Below are 19894 nucleotides of genomic sequence, written 5' to 3' on the forward strand. Positions count from 1 at the left end.
GTGGTTTCATTTAGTCAACTACTACTATCCTTCCTGCTTTTTTCCTGTTTTAAAATATAATTATTTCCAGGATATGAAATTTATCTTTGTCAGGCTGCCCCTCCTGAATGTATTGTTCAACTTACTCCAATCAGCAGACTGGAATTGTTGTATATAATACTCATTTCATTTCTCTTACATCTGCATGAACAGAAAATTTCAAGCTTCTCTTTATCCTTTGTTTTGTTCCTCTTTCTTCTACTACAATCACTTGGTAACTTTATCAACTCCTGTGGGTTTAATTATCATCTCAATACAGAAAACTACAGATCTACACTTCCAATCCTGAGCTCCACTTCTACACCGCCAACTGAGTGTTGGATTATTGAACTGGATTCCCATACCTAGATATTTTGAACTCAGTGGGCCCAAAGCTTTATTACCCTTTATTATCTCATTATCCTTTCCTCCCAAAACCATCTCTCTCTTGAACTTACCTGTTCTGTCAAGGGTGCCACCATCCTTAGAGTCACCCTGGTTTGCAACCTTGATGATATCTTTGACTCCCTACTTTCCCTTCCTCCATGGGTCTCTTGATTTCCAAATCTTCTCATTTCTACCCTACCTCCTGTCTCACATCTGACCCCTTCTCACTAACATGGCCACATCCTGATTTCAGTCAATTAATCATTAAAGTTAATGCCTGCTATGTGCCAGACCCTCTGCAAATGTTTTTTGGGGTTTTTTTTTTGTATTTGGATAGGAAAGTTAGGGTTAGTGAGATATAGGTCAGAGTAATTACTTTAAAAGACTTGTGTGCCAGCAAACTAATTGTGGCAATTCTCCTGAGAAAGCATTTAAAGCTATTTTTGCATGTAGGAGACAAGTGCATGTACTAGCCTGTTCAACATATCTTGTTGATTTAATGCATCACAGGTGGAACGCTTCTGGATGCAGAGCAATGCGGTGGTAGCTGTTCTGGCCGGACTCGGCCTGGCCTCATTTTCTTCTCTGAGTAGGAGGATGTTGAGCAGTGGCTCCATATTTCAGTTTCTGGAATGGCTTTCAGCAGCCATCTTTGTACTCTATCAAATTTATTGTAACTACAGGTAATAAATTAAGAGGCATTTTTGGAAAATGTTTAATTCTTTATTTGCATGGATTTATGAAGAACCCAAGTGACATAGTGTGATCTAATGTATTTCAGACTTCTGAGATTATCTAATCCCTCTGCACTGTTTGTCATCCTTCAGAATTCCCATTTCTCATTCTTATGACTTAGAGATGTACACTGTTTATTATTGGCACCATTTCTTTCAAAGAATCTCCAAAGGAATACTGGTGGTGTTAGGAGAAAGTGTCAAAAACATGGGTCAGGCATGGGAAGATTTTTAATTTTTTGAGTTCTGTTCTTCATTTATCTATGTCAAAATACCATGTGCTTCAAAGTGCTCATCTTCTCTATCTGTACAATGGTGCTTTTCCCCTCTTTTACTCTAGGGTGGTAGGCTACCTATTTAATCAATAGCATTTCTACACTGTAGCTTTATAGGCTTATGGGATCATAAATTTAGAACTAGGACTCTAAAAGGTCATCAGGTCCAACCCTTTTCCATTGGACAATAAACTAAACTCCATTGAGTTCAAAAGTGACCCCAAAGGCTGTTCTTTGGAGAGCCAGGGACCTCCCCCCCCCCCACTGAACCATGTTCCCTAGTGCTTAGCACAGTGCCAGCCATAGAGTTGGGTCTTACTTGATTGATTATGTAACCCCTGGCAGAGATGATATAGAGTAATCAGGAACAGATGGGACACATCCAATGTGGCATAAAGGTAAGCTGAAAGAGAAGGACCTTATTAGCCACTTGGAGGAAGGAAGAAAATGGGAAAACTTCCTGCAGAAGTTAGAACCTGAACTGAATCTTGAAGGAAGTCAAGGAAACCAGAAGCAGAGGTGAGGAAGATCATCCCAGTTAGCCAGATACAAATGTGAAGGTGGGAGAGGAGCATTCCCTTTGAGGAACTGTAAGTAAGCCAGTGAATCATAGAATCAATAGAATCATCAAGCACTTGGAAAGGAACAAAATGGAAAACTGAAAGATAGGAAAGGACCAGGATGTTTAGACAGGCAGGAACCAAGACAACAGGGGCATTCATTTATAGATCTTGAAATTGGCTTTGAGGTGAGGGATAGCTCAGTCTTTGCATAAAGTGTCAAAAACATGTGGAGATTTAAAATGGTAACTATAGATGCTTTATCAAAATAGCAATTAACTAGAAATATGGGTTTGTTGATTATACTGATTATTTCTTAGTTATTTTAGAAGATAAAAATTAAATGCTATATGTCTTATTATTAAGTGTAACGAAACTAATATTAATTGCAAGCAATATTTGCTTCATTTTTGGCTTCAACTCATCTTTTTTTTTGTTTTCATGAAAATCTTTCAAAATTCATGCCAGTTTTTCAAGTTCTAAAAGAAGTCAATTTCATGATTAAAGAGTCATACTACTATTATGTATAACTAAAAATGTTCACTATATTAATAAAGGCAAAATAAAATCTATGTTCATTACTTCTTATCTTTCTCCTTATTAGACTCTGTTCCCTCTTGTCTCTTCCCAAATAGTTGAGGGAGAGAAATTAAGGAAGCTTGTGGTTCAAGGAATGACTTGTCATTTGGGGGGGAAGTTCAAAGGGATAATCAATTTTTATTTTTACAAAAAATAAAAAAGTTCATTTTACAATTTGGACATTCCCTGTGAAATAAATGGGAATTATGTAGAACTATCCAAAATTCCAAGGGAAATTAGAAGCTTTATTATAGTTAATATTACCATCCCTTTGGAATTAATCTGTTCTTTTGCTTTTTAAGAGTTACCATACCAGGGCAGCTTGGTGGCGCAGTGAATAGAGCACCAGCCTTGGAGTCAGGAGTACCTGGGTTCAAATCCGACCTCAGACACTTGATAATTACCTAGCCATGTGGCCTTGGGCAAGCCACTTAACCCCATTGCCTTGAAAAATCTAAAAAAAAAAAAAGAGTTACCATACCTTCAAAGATGAGACAGTTGACTCTTTTCAATCTCAGAACTTGGGCCCTTCCTCTTCATCTTTTCAAGTGTTACTATTCTCAATTTGGATATCATCTCCACCTTGGAGGTTTAATGTTAGAGTATTTTATATGGGCTATATAAAGGGGAAGGGGAGTGTCATGTAATAACTATGTAAAAATATTTTTAAAATATAATTTTATCCTTTTTTTTTTTTAGCATTTGTGACCAAAGCACTAACCATGTCATTGATAAATTTGCAAAGAACCTTCTGTTCTCTATGCCTCATGATGCAATCATCTTACTTAGAGGAGATTTGCCAGGGAATTCTCTTCGTTATTTGCATTATTGTGAGGGTCTGAGACCTGATGTTTCATTGGTGGATCAGGAAGTAAGTATACAAAAAAAGTAAATAAATTATAATTTTAATATTTTAAAAAATTCATGCAGGTTTTATTTTTGTGAAATAGATTTTATTTTTGTGAAAATAGAGTTTTCCTGAGCAATGTAATAATCAGAATGTTACTTCGTATTCCTCTACCTCTTTTGACCATTCAAACAGGTTAATAAGACTTCCTTCCTACCTATCCTGAAGGTATTAAGAGTCGATGAGCTTAATTTTTGATTTATAATAAAATCCTAGGTTGAGATAGTATAAACCATGAAAAATTTTCCATGTATGGCAAATTTCTTTTTTTAAAACATTTATTGTAAGTAATAATATCTGAGCTATCAAGCAAACAGTGCTCACAGTCTTAGGGATTAAAAGAAATTATGATGATGCTAAAAGAAATACTTTTTTGAGCAAATAAAAAATTTTATTAAAAACTAAAATTATGTTACCACACAATTTCTTTATGAGCTTGTCACTCCTTTATTTTAGGAAAGACTAGTTAAAATTTCTTATTTCATTAAAGTAATTTTATGAACCTGAAAATTTTTTTTACTAGTAGGTACAATGATAAGAAGGATTAACTCTTCTATCAATTCATCAACAAGCATTTATTAAGCCCCTACAAGTGGAGATACAAAGACAAGTGAAATTGCACATGCCCTAGAGGAACTTTTTTGAAAGAGACCACATGCACATTAATAAGTAGATTGTGGTGTCTTGAGAAGCCTTAGAATTGGACATAAAGGAATTGTTCTTATCTTTAAGATATCTTGTTAAGAGTTGAACACATTTTGTCTGTATCCTGAAGAGATAATGAAAAGGAGTAAAAATTTCACATGTACAAGTATATTCATAGCAGCTCTTTTTGTGGTGGCAAAAAATTGAAAATCGAGGTGATGTTCATCAATTGGGGAATACTGACAAATTTTGCTATATGTATGTGATGGTACACTATTGTTTTATAAGAAATCATGAGGGATGGGATTTAAGACAACCTGGAAAGATTTGCATGAATTGATGCAGAGTGAGATGAGCAGAACCAGAGGAACCTTATATACACTAACAACAGTATGAAATCATGATCAACCATGATGGACTTGTTCATTTTGGCAGTAAAAAGACAATTTTAAGACTTGTGGGACAGTTAGGTGGTGCAGTGGATAGAGCACTAGCCCTGGAGTCAGGGGACCTGAGTTCAAATTCTGACTCAGGCACTTTGTAATTACCTAGCTGTGTGACCTTAGACAAGTCACTTAACCCCATTTCCTTGCCCCCCCCAAAAGACTTGTGATAGAAAAATACTATCCATATCCAGAGAAGGAACTGTGGAGTTCAAATGAAAAGCTTATTATCTTCAAGTTTTAGAAGTTGTCCTATGTATTATGTATTATGTCATTTTATTATCTCTAATGTTTTCTTTCTTCTGTTTGGATCTACTTCTCTCACACACTCAATTTCAATCTATGTCTAGCATAACTACAAATGTAAAGCCAATATCAGATTGCTTTCTGTCAGGGGCAAGGGGGAGGGAAGGGAGGGAGAAAAATTTGTAAAATTCAGAACCTTGCAAAAAAAACATTGATTAAAAATTACTGTTGTATGTCTTTGGAAATATAAATAAAATGTTTATTAAAAAAAAGTTCAACCCATTTTAGAGGAAGGACAAGAATTTGGTTAATGAATAAAGATTCATGACCATTTTTAGATGATACTATGCTTTCATCTGATTTTGCATAAATACATACATTTAAAAATTTTTTCCACCTCTCTTGTTTAGATTCAGATATCCTGAATTCCATTCTGTGGTTTTATCCTGGAAATATGAACCTCCCAGATTATTCTTTAGGAATTTACTTAAAAATATGCTTGATAATATGATCATCATCAGTATTAGTGAAAATATAAAACTCAAGACGTAGACTAGTAGAAAAATGAAAACTATTATATAATTACTTGTAACCTTTCAGGGTCTAATAAATTAATTTATGTAGTTTAATTTTCATAGTCTATTAATTGTATTTGTTCATTTGATTTCTTTTTAGAAATCTGAAATTAAATATGAAGTTATTTGTGATTTTTCTGGCAGATGTTGACTTATGAGTGGTATTTACCTAAGATGGCTAAGCATTTACCAGGTATCTACTTTCCTGGGAACCGGTGGAATCCTGTGGAAGGAATATTACCTAGTGGAATGGTCTTGTTTAATCTTTATCATTTCCTCAAAGTAAATAAACAGTAAGCATTCCTTTTATGTAATAGCTTTTCTAAAATCTTTAAGCTTTTCAAAAATTGTTTATGTAGCAGCTGTGCTTCATCCAAAAGAACAATTTTCTACACCGATTTCCCTGTCACTGGTGAGATTATCTTTGTAATTAAATTGAATATCTATGCAGAAATAAGTCTAGGCAGAAATAAATGTTATTTTTCTGAGTGAAGTAAAAATAAAGACAGATTAGCAAGAATGGCATATGAGATCTTAGCACAATTCAGGAAAATTAGAGATGTGCCTGCCTACTTGAAATCTTTGCGGGTGTATAGCAAACAATTAGTTTCCCATTGATGAACACCATGGCCACCTTTTTAATGTAAAGAAAATGTTTTCCAGGAGTAATCACTGCACAAAAATAGCCTAAGATTTTTAAAAATACAATGAAGTCTTTTTATGACTTTTGCAGTTGTACTAGCTGAGAAAAGTTATGAGAGTTATTAATCCTCCTTCTTTTGGGCATATAGTTTTTGCTAACTAAGGTCAATGGTATATTTGTCTTTTTTTTTTTTTTGAAAGACTGAATTTTGGCTGGACCTGGAGGTTGAAACTTGAGTGGACTATTAATTTCTTTAAAACAAGATTCTCTGTAAAGGAATCCTGAGGAATTCCTTGTGGTTTTCAGAGTAAAGTAGATGAAAGCAAAATGATGCAGTGTTTTGGATATTCAAAACCTTAATAAACTTTTTAGTTATTATCATTGATAATACCTAACAAGTAATATTGATGAGAACAAAAGGTATGAAATAAATATCTACTAGTAATAAATGTTCTGTTAGCTCAGTTTTATAGATTGGGAAGCATGACAGTAACAGATTTAGGCAGTGGTTGCTGTCTTTTGTTCTTAGATTACTAGGAACTAAAAGGAACTACAAAAAATATACTGCTATTATATCTGTGAATGATTTTACATCAAAAGTCTCAATATTAAATCATGATCCAATAAATATTGGATTAAACTGACATTTAAAAAAGTTTATTCCTGTAGAATCTAGCTTAAAAAGAGCTATAATCAACCTCTAAAACTTGGGACAAAAAAAACCAGTCAGTCAAATGAAGCAATAGAGTACTAGTCCTGGAGTCAGGAAGACCTGAGTTCAAATCCAACCTCAGATATTTAATACTTAGCTGTGTGATCTTGGGTAAGTCACTTAACCCCATTGCCTTACAAAAATTTTTTAAAAAATTTTAAAGATAGATGTGAAGGAATATGTACCATAAAGATTTTTCTCTTAAGATTCTTTGTTTCCTTCGTGATTATTATAACACTGGCAGACAAATGTCCTTTTTTTTACACTCAGCTAAGATTTTTTTTAAAGAAAATCTAAACTGAATTTTTTACAAGTGTTATGAATACCAGTGCATTATAAATGTAGTATAAATTTGACCTTTAGATCATAGATCTGAAATTTAAAAATAAATCCCATTTGTTTTGTTTTCATTAGCAAAGAAACATTTGTTTGCATAGGACTTCATGAAGGTGACCCAACATGGAAAAAAAGCTATTCACTTTGGCCGTGGGGTTCTTGTGACAAATTGGTTTCTTCAGAGATTGTATTCAACCCTGAGGAATGGATTAAACTCACTAGAAATATATATAATTGGACTGAAGAATATGGAAGGTATGAACCATTTACATTTTGTTTGGATGGTTGTTTTTTGTGCCTGAAATAGTCTTAAGTCTTGGCATATCTTGTATTTTTCATTGAACCAACATAAAACTTGGGTCTGTCTTTTAGGGACAAAAAAGATCCATTCAATCAATCTTTACTTTCAGACTTCTGCATTACCAGTTAAGTCTGAAGTTAAATATCCAGATTAGCTTCTATTAGTTAAAAAAATGCAACTGAAAATCTTTTACTTGGAGACCTAAAAACTCCATTTTTACTATTAGCCTTTGTATGATAGCTACTTTGATTTCAAAAGCTCAGAAACTGATATGTCTAGTTGCATCAATAAGAATTATATGGGGGGGGGTGAGGCTAGGTGGCGTAGTGGATAAAGCACTGGCCCTGGAGTCAGGAGTAACTGGGTTCAAATCCAGTCTCAGACACTTAATAATTACCTAGCTGTGTGGTCTTGGGCAAGCCACTTAACCCCGTTTGCCTTGCAAAAACCTAAAAAAAAAATTATATGGGAAGCAGGATAAAGATAACAGGTGTTCGTCCTAGAGAGTACATGTTTAAGGGCTACTCCTAGGCACAGTCTCTAACTTTTTACTTTGGAGGACAGAGCAACAGAGGTGTAGTAAGAATAAGAAGACAAAAAAGTAATTGGGTTGAAAATGAGGTTACATCATCCCAAAAAGGGCAGAGCCAAGTGACTTGGCTCCTCTGTCCAGTCGCTAATGATCTAGTTTAAAGGATGGAGCAATAGCAACAGCAGAAACATATATTTATGTATGGGACCTTGAAAGTTATATTCCCAACATGAGAATTATGGATCAAAGAACACAAACATTTTAGTCAGTTTATTAATGTAATTCTGAAATTCTGAGTTGTTTTTTCAAAATGGTTGGACCAATTTACAAGTTCTCTTTTCTCAAAACCCCTCCAGAATTGACTATTTCCATCTTTTTTGTCACCTTAGTCAAGTTTCTTGGTAAGATGTGATATCTCATAATTGTTTTGCATTTCTTATTAGTGATTGGGGCAGTCTTTCAGGTGGTTGTTAATATTTTGCCTTTTTTTTGAAAGCTATTTGTTCCTATCGTTTGGGAAAAGGCTTCTGGTTTTATATTTCTTTGTTAATTCTCTCTTTATTTTCAATATCAGACCTTTATCAGAGGTATTTGATACATAGATTACTTGCCAATAAATAGTTTCTAGCATCTTTGCTTCATTGATTTTTGTTCCTGAAAAAGTTTTTAATTTCATACAATCAAAATTATTTATTTTATCTTCTAGGATTGTTCTGTTCTTTTAATAGTTAAAGACTTCCTTCTAGCCATAGGTGTGAAAAAGATCTCCTACATTTACATTTTAATATATAGTCTGTTTTGTTGAATTGGGGCACTATGTCATTAGAGACAATATAACATTAACTTTTTATATAACTACCAAAAACAAATTGTTTTATTTTAATTATAGATTTGACTCATCTTCTTGGGAAGCTGTAGCTAATGAAGAGATGTGGCAAGCAAGGTGATTTTACATTTATACATACTAAATGATTTTAGTGTGTTTTGAATAATATAGAGAAGTAACATGGTACAATTCATCCTGATTGGAAATTAGATGGTGAAACTTTATTTTTAATAGAGCATATAAGGCAGAATTTTAATCTGTTTACTCTCTCTGTATATTTCAATTTTCCCTGCCTGTCAGTGGGAAGTTTTATATTGTTCAATACTCTATGGCAACTGAAAATAGTGGTATTGATGCTTATTTTTAAAAACTGAATTCATGTTATTTTAACTTCCTCCCATACTGGAATAGTGATGCCCATCTTGATGTCATCACTATCCTCCCAGTCTTTTGTACTTGAGTCTTTTTTTTAATTTATTTATTCACCCAAGGTCACACAGCTAGGCAATTATTAAGTGTCTGAGATAGGATTTGAACTCAGATCCTCCTGACTCCAGGGCTGGTGCTCTATCCACTGCACCACCTAACTGCCTCCTCTCTACTTGAATCTTGAGAATTATTTTTGACTCAGCTCTCTTCCCTTATCCCTTGCTTCCAGTCATTTGCCAAGTCCTAATAATTGCACCTTTTCTCCCATTTTCCTTTGTTTTTATTCACTTAATAAGTTTTTTCTGAATCAAATATCTTTACAAGTTTTCAATCTAATAGTAGAAGCAAAAAGGGACAAAAATGTATCCTGTTTACTTATTTAGTTCTACTTTGTAACTTAATGCATTAAACTTCAGGGAGAGTTAAATAAAATCGGTAGCAGATCATTATTTGTATTGATTTGTGTGCTTTATGTATTTTGAAAGATTTTATGTAGAAAAAGTGTCTGCCCATCCATGGAGAATTAAGTTTCATATTTGAAGAAGTAGGTAACCATTATGATGAAAGCTTCTGAGACATGTTGATTAACTGACAGGTATTCACTTTCATACATCCTCTTGTATGGAATACAGTTTATCTGGAGGAGGAAATTGTTTCTAATAAGCCAATTTGATTTTCTTAGCTGGCATTTCAGCTCTAACTTCCATAATGATGAAAGCATTAATAATAGTACACAGAAAGCATGATTTATATATTCATTGCCTGTGAGAAAATTTTCAGATTTATCTTTGAATGTGAAGTGGACTATATTTAGTTAAATAATTAATATCATTTTTTTTCCCTAGGATGAAAACAGCATTCTTTATCTTTAACCTTGCAGAAACTGCTAATGTACCTACAAATATGAAAGCACAACTTTATGCTCTTGCATATAATGTATGTTATTTTATAAAAAATATTTTTTGTTTGGAAATGATATTATGGGGGGCTTATAAAAAGTTATTTATTGTTTTCATCTCCTCTGGTTTTTGTAGAGTGGTAAGTTTTTTATATATATATATTATATATAATATATATATAAAACATATATGGACAAATATTCAGATGTTTATCTTGTTTTATATACTATTGATTGTGAATATAAAATTAATGGGTATTTTTAAGATGCATAATACTGATAATGGCTTTATTTCTACCTGCACTCCTGGGGATGTGCTCACATGATGTCCCAGGAGTCATGGCCATAATAACACTAGGCCAAGTTCTTTGTGACTGGAGTAGGGAGGACAGAGGAAAAACTTCTTGCAGCTTCAATATTAAAGTCTTGTCTGTGGAACCATAGAAATCTGGATCTAGACTTTACTAACTTAACTATCTAGAGACCTGCTCTATAGGAAAAGAAGATATCTTGATAATAGGAATTACCAGAGTTAGATTTGTAGGAGGTATTCCCTATTTCCTTACAAGAGCAACTGTGAATCTACTCAGCTAGGATAAATGTTCAAGAAGTATTCAAATCAAGAAAATAATTTAGTTTTTGAACTTCTTACCACCAGTTAAAGGATTACACTATACCATTTCAAGTAGTGATTCATTGTCAAACTCATATCCAATTATATAAAATATAATATGAAGCAGTGAAAAGTATAGCTCCTGCAAGTCAGTGGGCCTCCTGAAATTGTTGGGTTTCTTTATTTTTCTAGGAGATAAATTCAAAGGTCATCAGTCTTTTAATTTTAGGTCCTTTTTTCCTGAGAAAAAAACACACTGTGTTGTAGTTTCATCTTTGGCAGACTATAAGCTACTTGAGGATAGGGATTATTTTAATCTTTGTCTTTGTATCCCCAAGACAACCAGCCTTCTACTTGGTATGTAGAAGATAGTCACTTAATAAATTCTTGTTGAGTGAATGTGTCAGATAATCCACTTAATCCCTCAGAACTTCCATATATAAAAAGACTAGAGAGTTTATTTCAAATTTTAAATTTCTACTAAAAACAAGTGGCAGGACTGTCTTAGGCCTAGTGCTATTTATCATGACAGTAATATGACCCCTAACTTACTTGATTAGAATATTATTGAAATTCTCTTTAGATCAGATTTGCTCTGTTTTATGGCTATAAATCCAGTCTGTCTGTTCAATCATATATGGTTGTAATAGGACAAAATAATGTGAATGTTTTAATACACATCACACATCACTGCTATTAGGAAGATTATTCAGAACAAATATCTTATTGATGATGGATTGTAGCAGCAACATTATATATAAAGGACAGACAATTATTTATAATGATCCAGATGGAAAAATGATAAGATATTAAAATTCACAGGCTATGAAAAACTGTGGTAGGGAATAGAAATGACCCACACCTCAGAAACTCGGATTCAAATTCAGAGTACTTTGCTATTTAAACATGTCAAAAATTACAGAATATATAATAACAGATTTAAGAAAACACCAAGGGGGCAGCTAGGTGGCACAGTGAATAGAGTAATGGCCCTGGAGTCAGGATGATCTGAGTTCAAATGTGACCTCTGACACTTAATAATTAACTAAGTGTGTGACCTTGGGCAAGTAACTTAATCCCATTGCCTTGCAAAAGCAAAAAACAAATTTACAAACAATAACAACCCCCCCCCAATTCTCCAGTTTCAAAATGAGAAATCACTGGGATATGGAAGATAAATGTCATGGGATATGGAAGATAAATGTCATATGATGGTGCAGTATGGTATAATGATACAACAGAGATCATGGCTTGTAGAACTTGAGTCCTTAATTCTCTTAAGTAGTTGGTCAATTTTTTTTAACTTGGAGAAAGCTCATAGAGGAGGAGCAAAGATAACCAAATTTTAGAGGAAAAAAAGACCTATAAAAAATATAGAGAAGCTTTGATTATTTTACCTAGAAAAGCTAAAAGTTTACAAAATAATGAATGGTTTTCACATACAGGAATATATAGAGTGATCATTCTCTTTTCCACTGCCTGAAAACTAGAAGAAATGGGCTTAAACTGCAAAACTAAGCATTTAAGTTAGTTTTGAGAAACAACCTTCTATCTACTTTCATTTCTAATGTTAAACATTAGAATAATTTATCAAATGTGAATTATTAAAATCCTTTTTTCTGGAAGGCCCTAGTTGATCTGGTATGGCTTAGGAAGAGTGAATGTGATAATCTGTTAGGTCCTTTCCATCCCACTAATTTTGTAAATATTGCACTTTGCAAAAATAACACCTTTCTTCTGGCTAAATTTTTTTGCTCTATATTTATAGCCAGCCTAATAATAAGTTCAGACTCTTAGTAGATGTAAATATTAATATGAAGGCTGTTTTAAGGCTATGAAATCACTAGGCAGCCAAGCATTTGGTTTTTGCGGATTTCTATCTTGACATTTATTTATTTGTTAGATTTTGGTTATGCCTTTCTTCAGTTTCCTCTAGAAAACCCAATTATCTGTTGTGCCTTCCAATGGACTCTGGTGCTTGAAATCTGAATGCCTAAAGGGAAAATAACTCACTTAGAGCTAGAAGATAGTCTCAGTCTGAAGTTTTATTTAAAAAAAAAGTGAACTTATTTCTTTTAGAAGACACAAATTTGAATATTGTACCTAATGACAATATTAAAATTGTAAGTTTGTTGAAAGTTAATATAGGAATGTTTTTTTTAAAAAATAAACCAACTGTAAAGGATATTTTTTCCTCTAACAGCTAAATTTAGAGTTTCCAACCTTTCTGCCTGTTGAGTAAATAGCTTTCCATGAATTACAGCTAAATCCCTTTCCCTGAACATCTTTCTGGAGGAAGAGCATTCTGTTCTAACACAGTATGCCTTAGATTTCCCCCAGCAGTATCCTAAAAAGCCCAGAAGCAGTTTTATATGAAACATATTTGCCACCTGTTAACTGTGACAATTACAGTAACATTTTCACATTTTCTGCATCATGCAGCAAATATTAGATTTTATTGGTTTCTTGATTTTGTTGATATGTGCTATCTCTGCTTTCTGTGCTTTTTAAGTATAGTAATTGTTTCTCATACCATGAAATATTAAATTTACACTTTTTTTCAGCTATATAAGGAAATTGTATATCTACAAAAGAAACATCCAGCAAATTGGCACAAGAACTATGCCATTGCATGTGAAAGAATGCTTCGTTTTCATGACATCGATGTGAATCCTGAAGTCCTGCTCTCTGAGACTATCAAACATTTCCATCTCTATGTGGAGAAAGTACCAGATGATCCACAGCGGACTGACATTTTAGAGGCTCTTAAACACCTCAGAAGGGAACTACAGACACTAAGAAAGACAAAAAGAGTCTGAGGCAGCAACATTTGGAAGAACAGGCCTGTCATCTTGCTTCATGTTCCTAAGACCTGAGAATTGTCCAGCTTTTTTTCCCTTTTTAAAAAGAAATGTTTTAGGAAGCAAAAATGCCAACAATAGCATCTAGAAATAATGAAAGTAGTAATGTGGTAACCCACCTTCAAATACAGAAATGTTCCCTGTGTCATTTAGTGAGGAGAGTGGAACCACAAGGAAAATTGTTCTGCATTATCAAACGTCAAGATTTCAGAGAAAATTGCTGGAAAATCATGTTAAGATAATCATGCAGAAAATTATTCTGTATTTTATAGGAATTTGAAATAGAACTAATAATCTCCCTATTTTCATGTCCTTAAACTTTACTAATTTAGAACTTGAGAACTTTGTTTCCTATAGCGATCTTGACAAGTTACATATTTAAAAAGAAACCCTAAGACTTTTATGTTTCTTGCCAGAGAATTTTGAACAGAAATAAGAGTCAGCATGCCATATTTTTTCCTTGCTTTTTTCTCTCAAATAACCTGGTTGTTTTGTTTGCACAGAACTTCTGCAGTTCTGCTCTAAATCCCAGTCTGATGATATGATGATAAAAGACAGTTGATATTGTCTCATCTTAGGTGGTACTTTCAGATTATCAAACAAGTAAAAGCTGATTTGTTCACTTGTCTCAGTTGCATGAATTGCTTGGCAAGTAAACACTTTCCTTTTTTTTCCTAATTATTTTAATATTTGTGTTTTATCTCTATTTAAACTTTCAGACATACCAGAACTAATAATTAGTAGACTCATACTGCCAAAAATGAAAAAAAATAAAAGATTATATAAATTCTGTTACAAGGTTCTTCTATAAGTATTACTAAAGAGAACATACTAAGAAATGCAAATAATGGTTCTTTATTTTATTATGACATTTAATTAATAGCAACCTGTTTTAATGAATAAAGTCACTTAGAGTCCTTCAGCACTTCCTAAGTAGAGGCCAAAATCGGTAGGGATTCTTTCCCCCCCAATTGTATAGCTCTTAGACTCCAAGCACTATATAGGCCCCTGTATAGAAATGCTCACTAATGAAGAGGGAGGGCTAGAAGCTTGTCTGCATTCAAAGATCACTGGTGAGTCATTCAGCAAGAAAAGGCCCCTTACTAGGAATAGTCACAGTTCCGTGGCATTGTACTAGCAAAAGGGTCTGATCAAAGGTCTCCTGTGGAGCTTGCATGGTTCCCTTTCATACTACGACCATAATTAAAACCACTAATTCTCTTTTAAAATGCTGCAGGATGCCATGTAGGCATCTGTCTGGAGTGTCCTTTGTGATGTCATAAGCTGTTAAGGACCAGTGCCGAGGGCTTTTGAGTGAAATGCCAGTCATGAAGGTGCTTCAAGACAAGGGTGCCTCTAAAGGCTTGACAGGGCCTTGACTGCACAATTCGAGCTGAATTTGCCCCCTTGTCAGCTGCCAGTAAATAAATCTCAAAGGGGGAAAAGCTGAAGTTTCATTACCTGATCCATGGGGCTTTGTTGGTTTTGGCATCACACAGGGGAAGCTCTTGCCCCTCCATTCTGTGGATTTGAAGATGTCCATTGGAGCCTGCAGAGCCTGGATAGGGTTCAGAGCAGAACCTTTTGAAGAGTGTCAATAGTTGTAACAGTTCAGCTGTTAGGAAGACAAATAAATGGAGGAGCTCATTAATCCGCTTTTGGCTCTCAGTGCCTTTTGCCCTTTTATCACAGCCCTATTAGGCTCCTACTCATCTTGAACCAGAAAAAAATGAATTGAAGTTGTTGAGTACTAATTGGCAAAGACTTTTAATCATGGGCCAAGAACTTTCACTGACTTGAAAGTAACTTCTCCACAGGGAGGAACCCAAAATCTGGTTTCCCCTAAAACAAAAACCAGTTGGAGTTCAGTGTAATATAAAAATTTAAGGAAGCATTGATAAATTGTCTAAGTTTATCCACTTGAAAGAAATTATGTATATGATCATAATTTATACTGTTTTAAAGTACAAATAAATACAACTTCAAAACTTATTTTCCAGAAACTCATTGTCATTATTGACTTGAATATGAAGATGATGGATATATTTGATATATGCATATCAAGGAATGTTTCCTTTTCACATTGTAAGGAATGGTAACAAAGGCTATATTTTATAGACGTCCTCCTATTTGAGCGAGGGGAATATTTCCATATTCCTTTGATTTTTATAATTGTAGTTATATCTAGCTACATCATCTGATGAATAAATAGGTAGCAAATGATTTAACATCATTAGCATATAAAATAAAAGGTGACTGAGTAGATGGGTATGAGATTTAGGAATGCTAGACTTTGTAAAGTTGCACAAATTGCTTTTGTTTTCTCTGATTTTACTTTCCACTGTATCTTTAACACTATGAACTCTGACAAAGAAGACTTCCCAATAGTGTACTACCCATATATTGCAGGAAAGTGAGGTAAGGTGACTTCCTCTTCTGAGATTTTGGCCAGCATTTTCTGAGCAACATCCTGGGAGCAGAATGGATTGGCAAGCCTATAGAAACCCCACAATGCCAACTTCTGCCTGCACTCTGGTCTTAGGAGCAAGGGAAAGCCAGACATACTGTCAGTGTGCTCCACTGTCCTGCTGCCCCCTCAAGAGTGAGGCTGTCATGATAAGACTCTGTAGCAGACAGAAGAGGGGGCCACAGCTTCCCATATTTCTCCCAAATCACTAGGGCAACAGTCCAACCTGCCCTCCACTACTGCTCTGCTGTTTTGAAACTCTTAGTGCCAAATATCAGCTGCCATTAGGTCTTTGTAGTTGTTGACAGTGCCTTTCAATATTGCCTCCTTTACCTTCCTTTTTTTTTGGATCCTTTTAATCCAGGAAGCCCTTGTTCCCTTTTAGACAAAACATTACATTATCATTGATATTTTTTATTAAAAAATAGAAAATGTTGATGCACATATTCAGTTATCTCTGATAATGTAATAGTTAATAGTTAATCAACCATGTGAATCTCTTTTTTGTGTTAGTTTTTTAAAATAATAAAAAAGGCAAGAAAAAATGAAGCTTTAAACAGCATGCTACTAAGACCCATGAAGAATGGGGGATTTGTATTAAAATATATGATATAAGGATCTGGTGAAATCATATCCACTTAGTGTATTTCGTTATTATTTTATCATTCCATATGTATGAAAATATATATCACTTTTGTTTGGATCACCTATACTGATTTTTCAGACTGATTCCAAGGCATTTGGGTTTTTTTTAAATAGAAGACACTTAAATTTCATATAACAGATAAGTTTGCATTGATCATCTTCATCCTTATTATAGAGTCAAAAAGATGTTAACATTTCCAGGAAATACTGGGAACATTTATTTAAAAAGACAAGATTTTGGCATAGCATCACAGAGTTAACTTGAAACTAAGGCTTCTGCCATGATTCTTATATTAAATGAAGATATCATTGTTAGGGTTAGTTTGAATATGGATCAGCATGGAAAGTCTAAATCAAGCACCCAAGACAGCAGTTTTATTTCCTAAATATAACAGCAAACCCTGGAGGAAAATAACTTGAGACCTGCTTTGCAACAGTATCCTTCAGACTGCTTTTCAGTTTATCAGCCTATATTTAGATAATTTTTAAAGTGTAATTTGGTATGATTAAAAACATCAATTTAACCTCAATAATTCAATTCAATAATTCAATTCAACAATTTAATTGCTAATTCAAGCAATGTTATAGATTTGCAAGGTGGAGAGAGGATTCTAGGTAACCCACAAATAATTAATTGCTTGCTTAGAACTCCTTGTAAATGGAAGTTCCCTGAGTCTTTTCTACATGATTTACTAAGATTTATTTTCACTAACATGATATTTTTCAAAGTTGAAGTAAGGAGGTTGAAGAAAGTTCGGATAACATATAGGCCTCAGCTGGACCTCATTCCTGTCCCATCCATCATTATAAAACACATAAATATCCCTTAACTAACTTTGTTAGCGTGGAGAATTCTCTAAATACATTGTTTTTAGAACAGCTCTGTTTTGTTTGATGGTGTTTTTCAAGTAGGAAAAAACTCAGAATATTCAACAACTAGTAACAATTTGGATTTTGATATTAATAAAAATTTGAGATAGATATTATGAAAAGTCCATTTTATCAAATCTTAATCTTTAGTGTAAAAAAATCTTCAAAATTTAATAAAACTTTAATAGTGTTATACTTTGGTGCTTAATTGGTTTTATGATTTTATTAATGTAGGGCTCACTAGAAAAAGACAGATCATAATTCAGTCATGTTTTCTTATTCTGTATGACTCTTGTCCACATCATTACATAAATTCTTCACAAAGTCTCAATCTACCCAACATGCTGGGGGGGGGGGCCTCCAGATGGGTTTCACAATTATGAGGGCACCAATTCACCAGTTTTATTTCTTGCTCCAGTTATATACCCTCCTTTTCTAGTCATCCTTCTCTTTAATGTTAATCTTCTATTATTCTAAATGGAATCACAGAGTTAGAGCTGAAAGAGACCCTCTAATCCATTAAACTTAACCTTGGCCTTTAAATCTAACCTTTCATTTTATAAATATGGAAACTGAGGCCCAGAATTTAATGATTGGTTCAGGATCACGTGGTCAATGCTTGAGACTCACTTCAAACCCAGGTCTGGCTAACAGGTCTTAGATTCTAACCATTACACCCCACTGTATATAAATGCTAGATGATCTTAAGTTTGCAATTTCCCACTGCCCTTTGAAAAACCTGCAGTTTTGATTCTCTGGAGATGATATTCTGTGATTTATAGTCATAGAACACCTTGAGAAGAATATTAACATTTTAAAGCTAGGATTTTGTTTTAGAAAGAAGATATAGATAGATATAGATTATAAATATAGATAGATATACAGATAAAAATTTACGTATATGTAATAGAAAATATTGCATCATTTCTCAAGTCTCATCTAATGTAATCTTTTTTCTTTACCTTTCAGTCAATATGTTACAGAAAAAAATATGGGCAACCTTAAATTATAATTTGGCAAAGTCTACCTATTTTCTCATCTTTCCAACAAGGATATCCCTTTATACATGTAGATCATTCTCTTAAAGATGTTGTTGATATGATAGAATAGACATCAATGAATCAAGCATTTAATACATACCTAGAATATTAGGTACTGGTAACCTAGTATATTTAGGAATACAGATAGAAAAATCAAGCAATCTTTATTCTGTACATACTTATAATTTAAGGCAGACTATATTTTTTATGTAACATTCACTGAAAGATACAGAAAACAAATAAACATATAATTATGTATAGAATAAATATAGAAAGATTGGAGTACTTAAATATAGGTCATTTGGGAGGGAAGGAACTAGCAGTTGAAGGAATCAAGAAATGCTTCATTTTGAAGATGGTGTTTGAGAAGGATCTGGAATGAAGAGGGGAGAAAAAGAAATTTGCAGAAAATGAGTTGGGAGAACCATTTATGGGGAGCAGCAGTTGAGATAAGGGTAGGAATGGGGGACAGTCACTGCAAAAGTATATAAATAAATAGTTATTCATATCTCTTAGTATACCTATTAAGGTCCATTCATATACTAAACCTCCCCCTTTTTTTTAGGTTTTTGCAAGGCAAAGGGGTTAAGTGGCTTGCCCAAGGCCACACAGCTAGGTAATTATTAAGTATCTGAGGTCAAATTTGAACTCAGGTACTCCTGACTCCAGGGCTGGTGCTGTATCCACTGTGCAACCTAGCCACCCCCCTAAACCTTCCCCTTTTTAATGATTTCAGAATCACCTAGCAACCCCTTCCCCCCAAAATTGTCACCTCCAACATGGCCTTCTGCTGTATATATTTGGTCTAATTTGCTTGCTTTTCCCTCTTTTTTTTTCTATTTGTACTGCTTTAATCCCTCATGTGATATATCAGGGACTGTGATGTTAAAGTCCAGATGTGATGTCTCCACTGTCATTGATGCAGAAAATAGTTTCTTATAGAAATAGAAATGGATTTTCCATTAAAATATTTGTTCTCCATTTTTTCCCTTACATGTTCTTGGAATGGTTTTACTTCATTGGGAATGTTAGTTTAAGGAATAAACTAGTCAGCACTTGAATTCAAATATTTCAGTATAGAAAATGACTGCTGAAGAGAGACTGTCAGAAATTCAATTAAGTTTTATTACTGGAATAAATAGGAATCAGTGCCAACCAGCAGCCCCATCAACTCTGAGGGCTATTCAGTGTAGACCCTAGAACAAGAATATTAGATGGCAGTCAAGTCCACCACTCAAGTGCTAATGACTCAAAATCTTTTGAGACAGAGGCCATTTTCTAGTCATCTAGAACTACATGGGAAAGTATTTTGCAGCTACTTTCCACGGAGCTATCACATTTTAGACTTCTGT

The 19894-nt window shown here is 33.9% G+C and overlaps 1 protein-coding gene across 2 annotated transcripts in view; it reads left to right on the forward strand.

The window, feature by feature from the left end:
* The window catches only part of TMEM260 (transmembrane protein 260), a 102658-nt gene extending 87124 nt beyond the window's left edge, over positions 1-15534 (forward strand). For both annotated transcript variants that reach the window (XM_074235887.1, XM_074235888.1), the window contains 7 exons: positions 916-1088; positions 3253-3424; positions 5514-5662; positions 7139-7315; positions 8783-8836; positions 9994-10084; positions 13224-15534. In XM_074235887.1, the coding sequence (XP_074091988.1) occupies positions 916-1088; positions 3253-3424; positions 5514-5662; positions 7139-7315; positions 8783-8836; positions 9994-10084; positions 13224-13478 (1071 nt within the window). In that variant the 3' untranslated portion in view covers positions 13479-15534. The remainder of the gene's footprint in view (positions 1-915; positions 1089-3252; positions 3425-5513; positions 5663-7138; positions 7316-8782; positions 8837-9993; positions 10085-13223) is intronic.
* Positions 15535-19894: the final 4360 nt, after the last annotated feature.

Source organism: Macrotis lagotis, chromosome 4, assembly GCF_037893015.1.
Source record: "Macrotis lagotis isolate mMagLag1 chromosome 4, bilby.v1.9.chrom.fasta, whole genome shotgun sequence".
In the NCBI taxonomy this organism is placed as follows: Eukaryota; Metazoa; Chordata; class Mammalia; order Peramelemorphia; family Peramelidae; genus Macrotis; species Macrotis lagotis.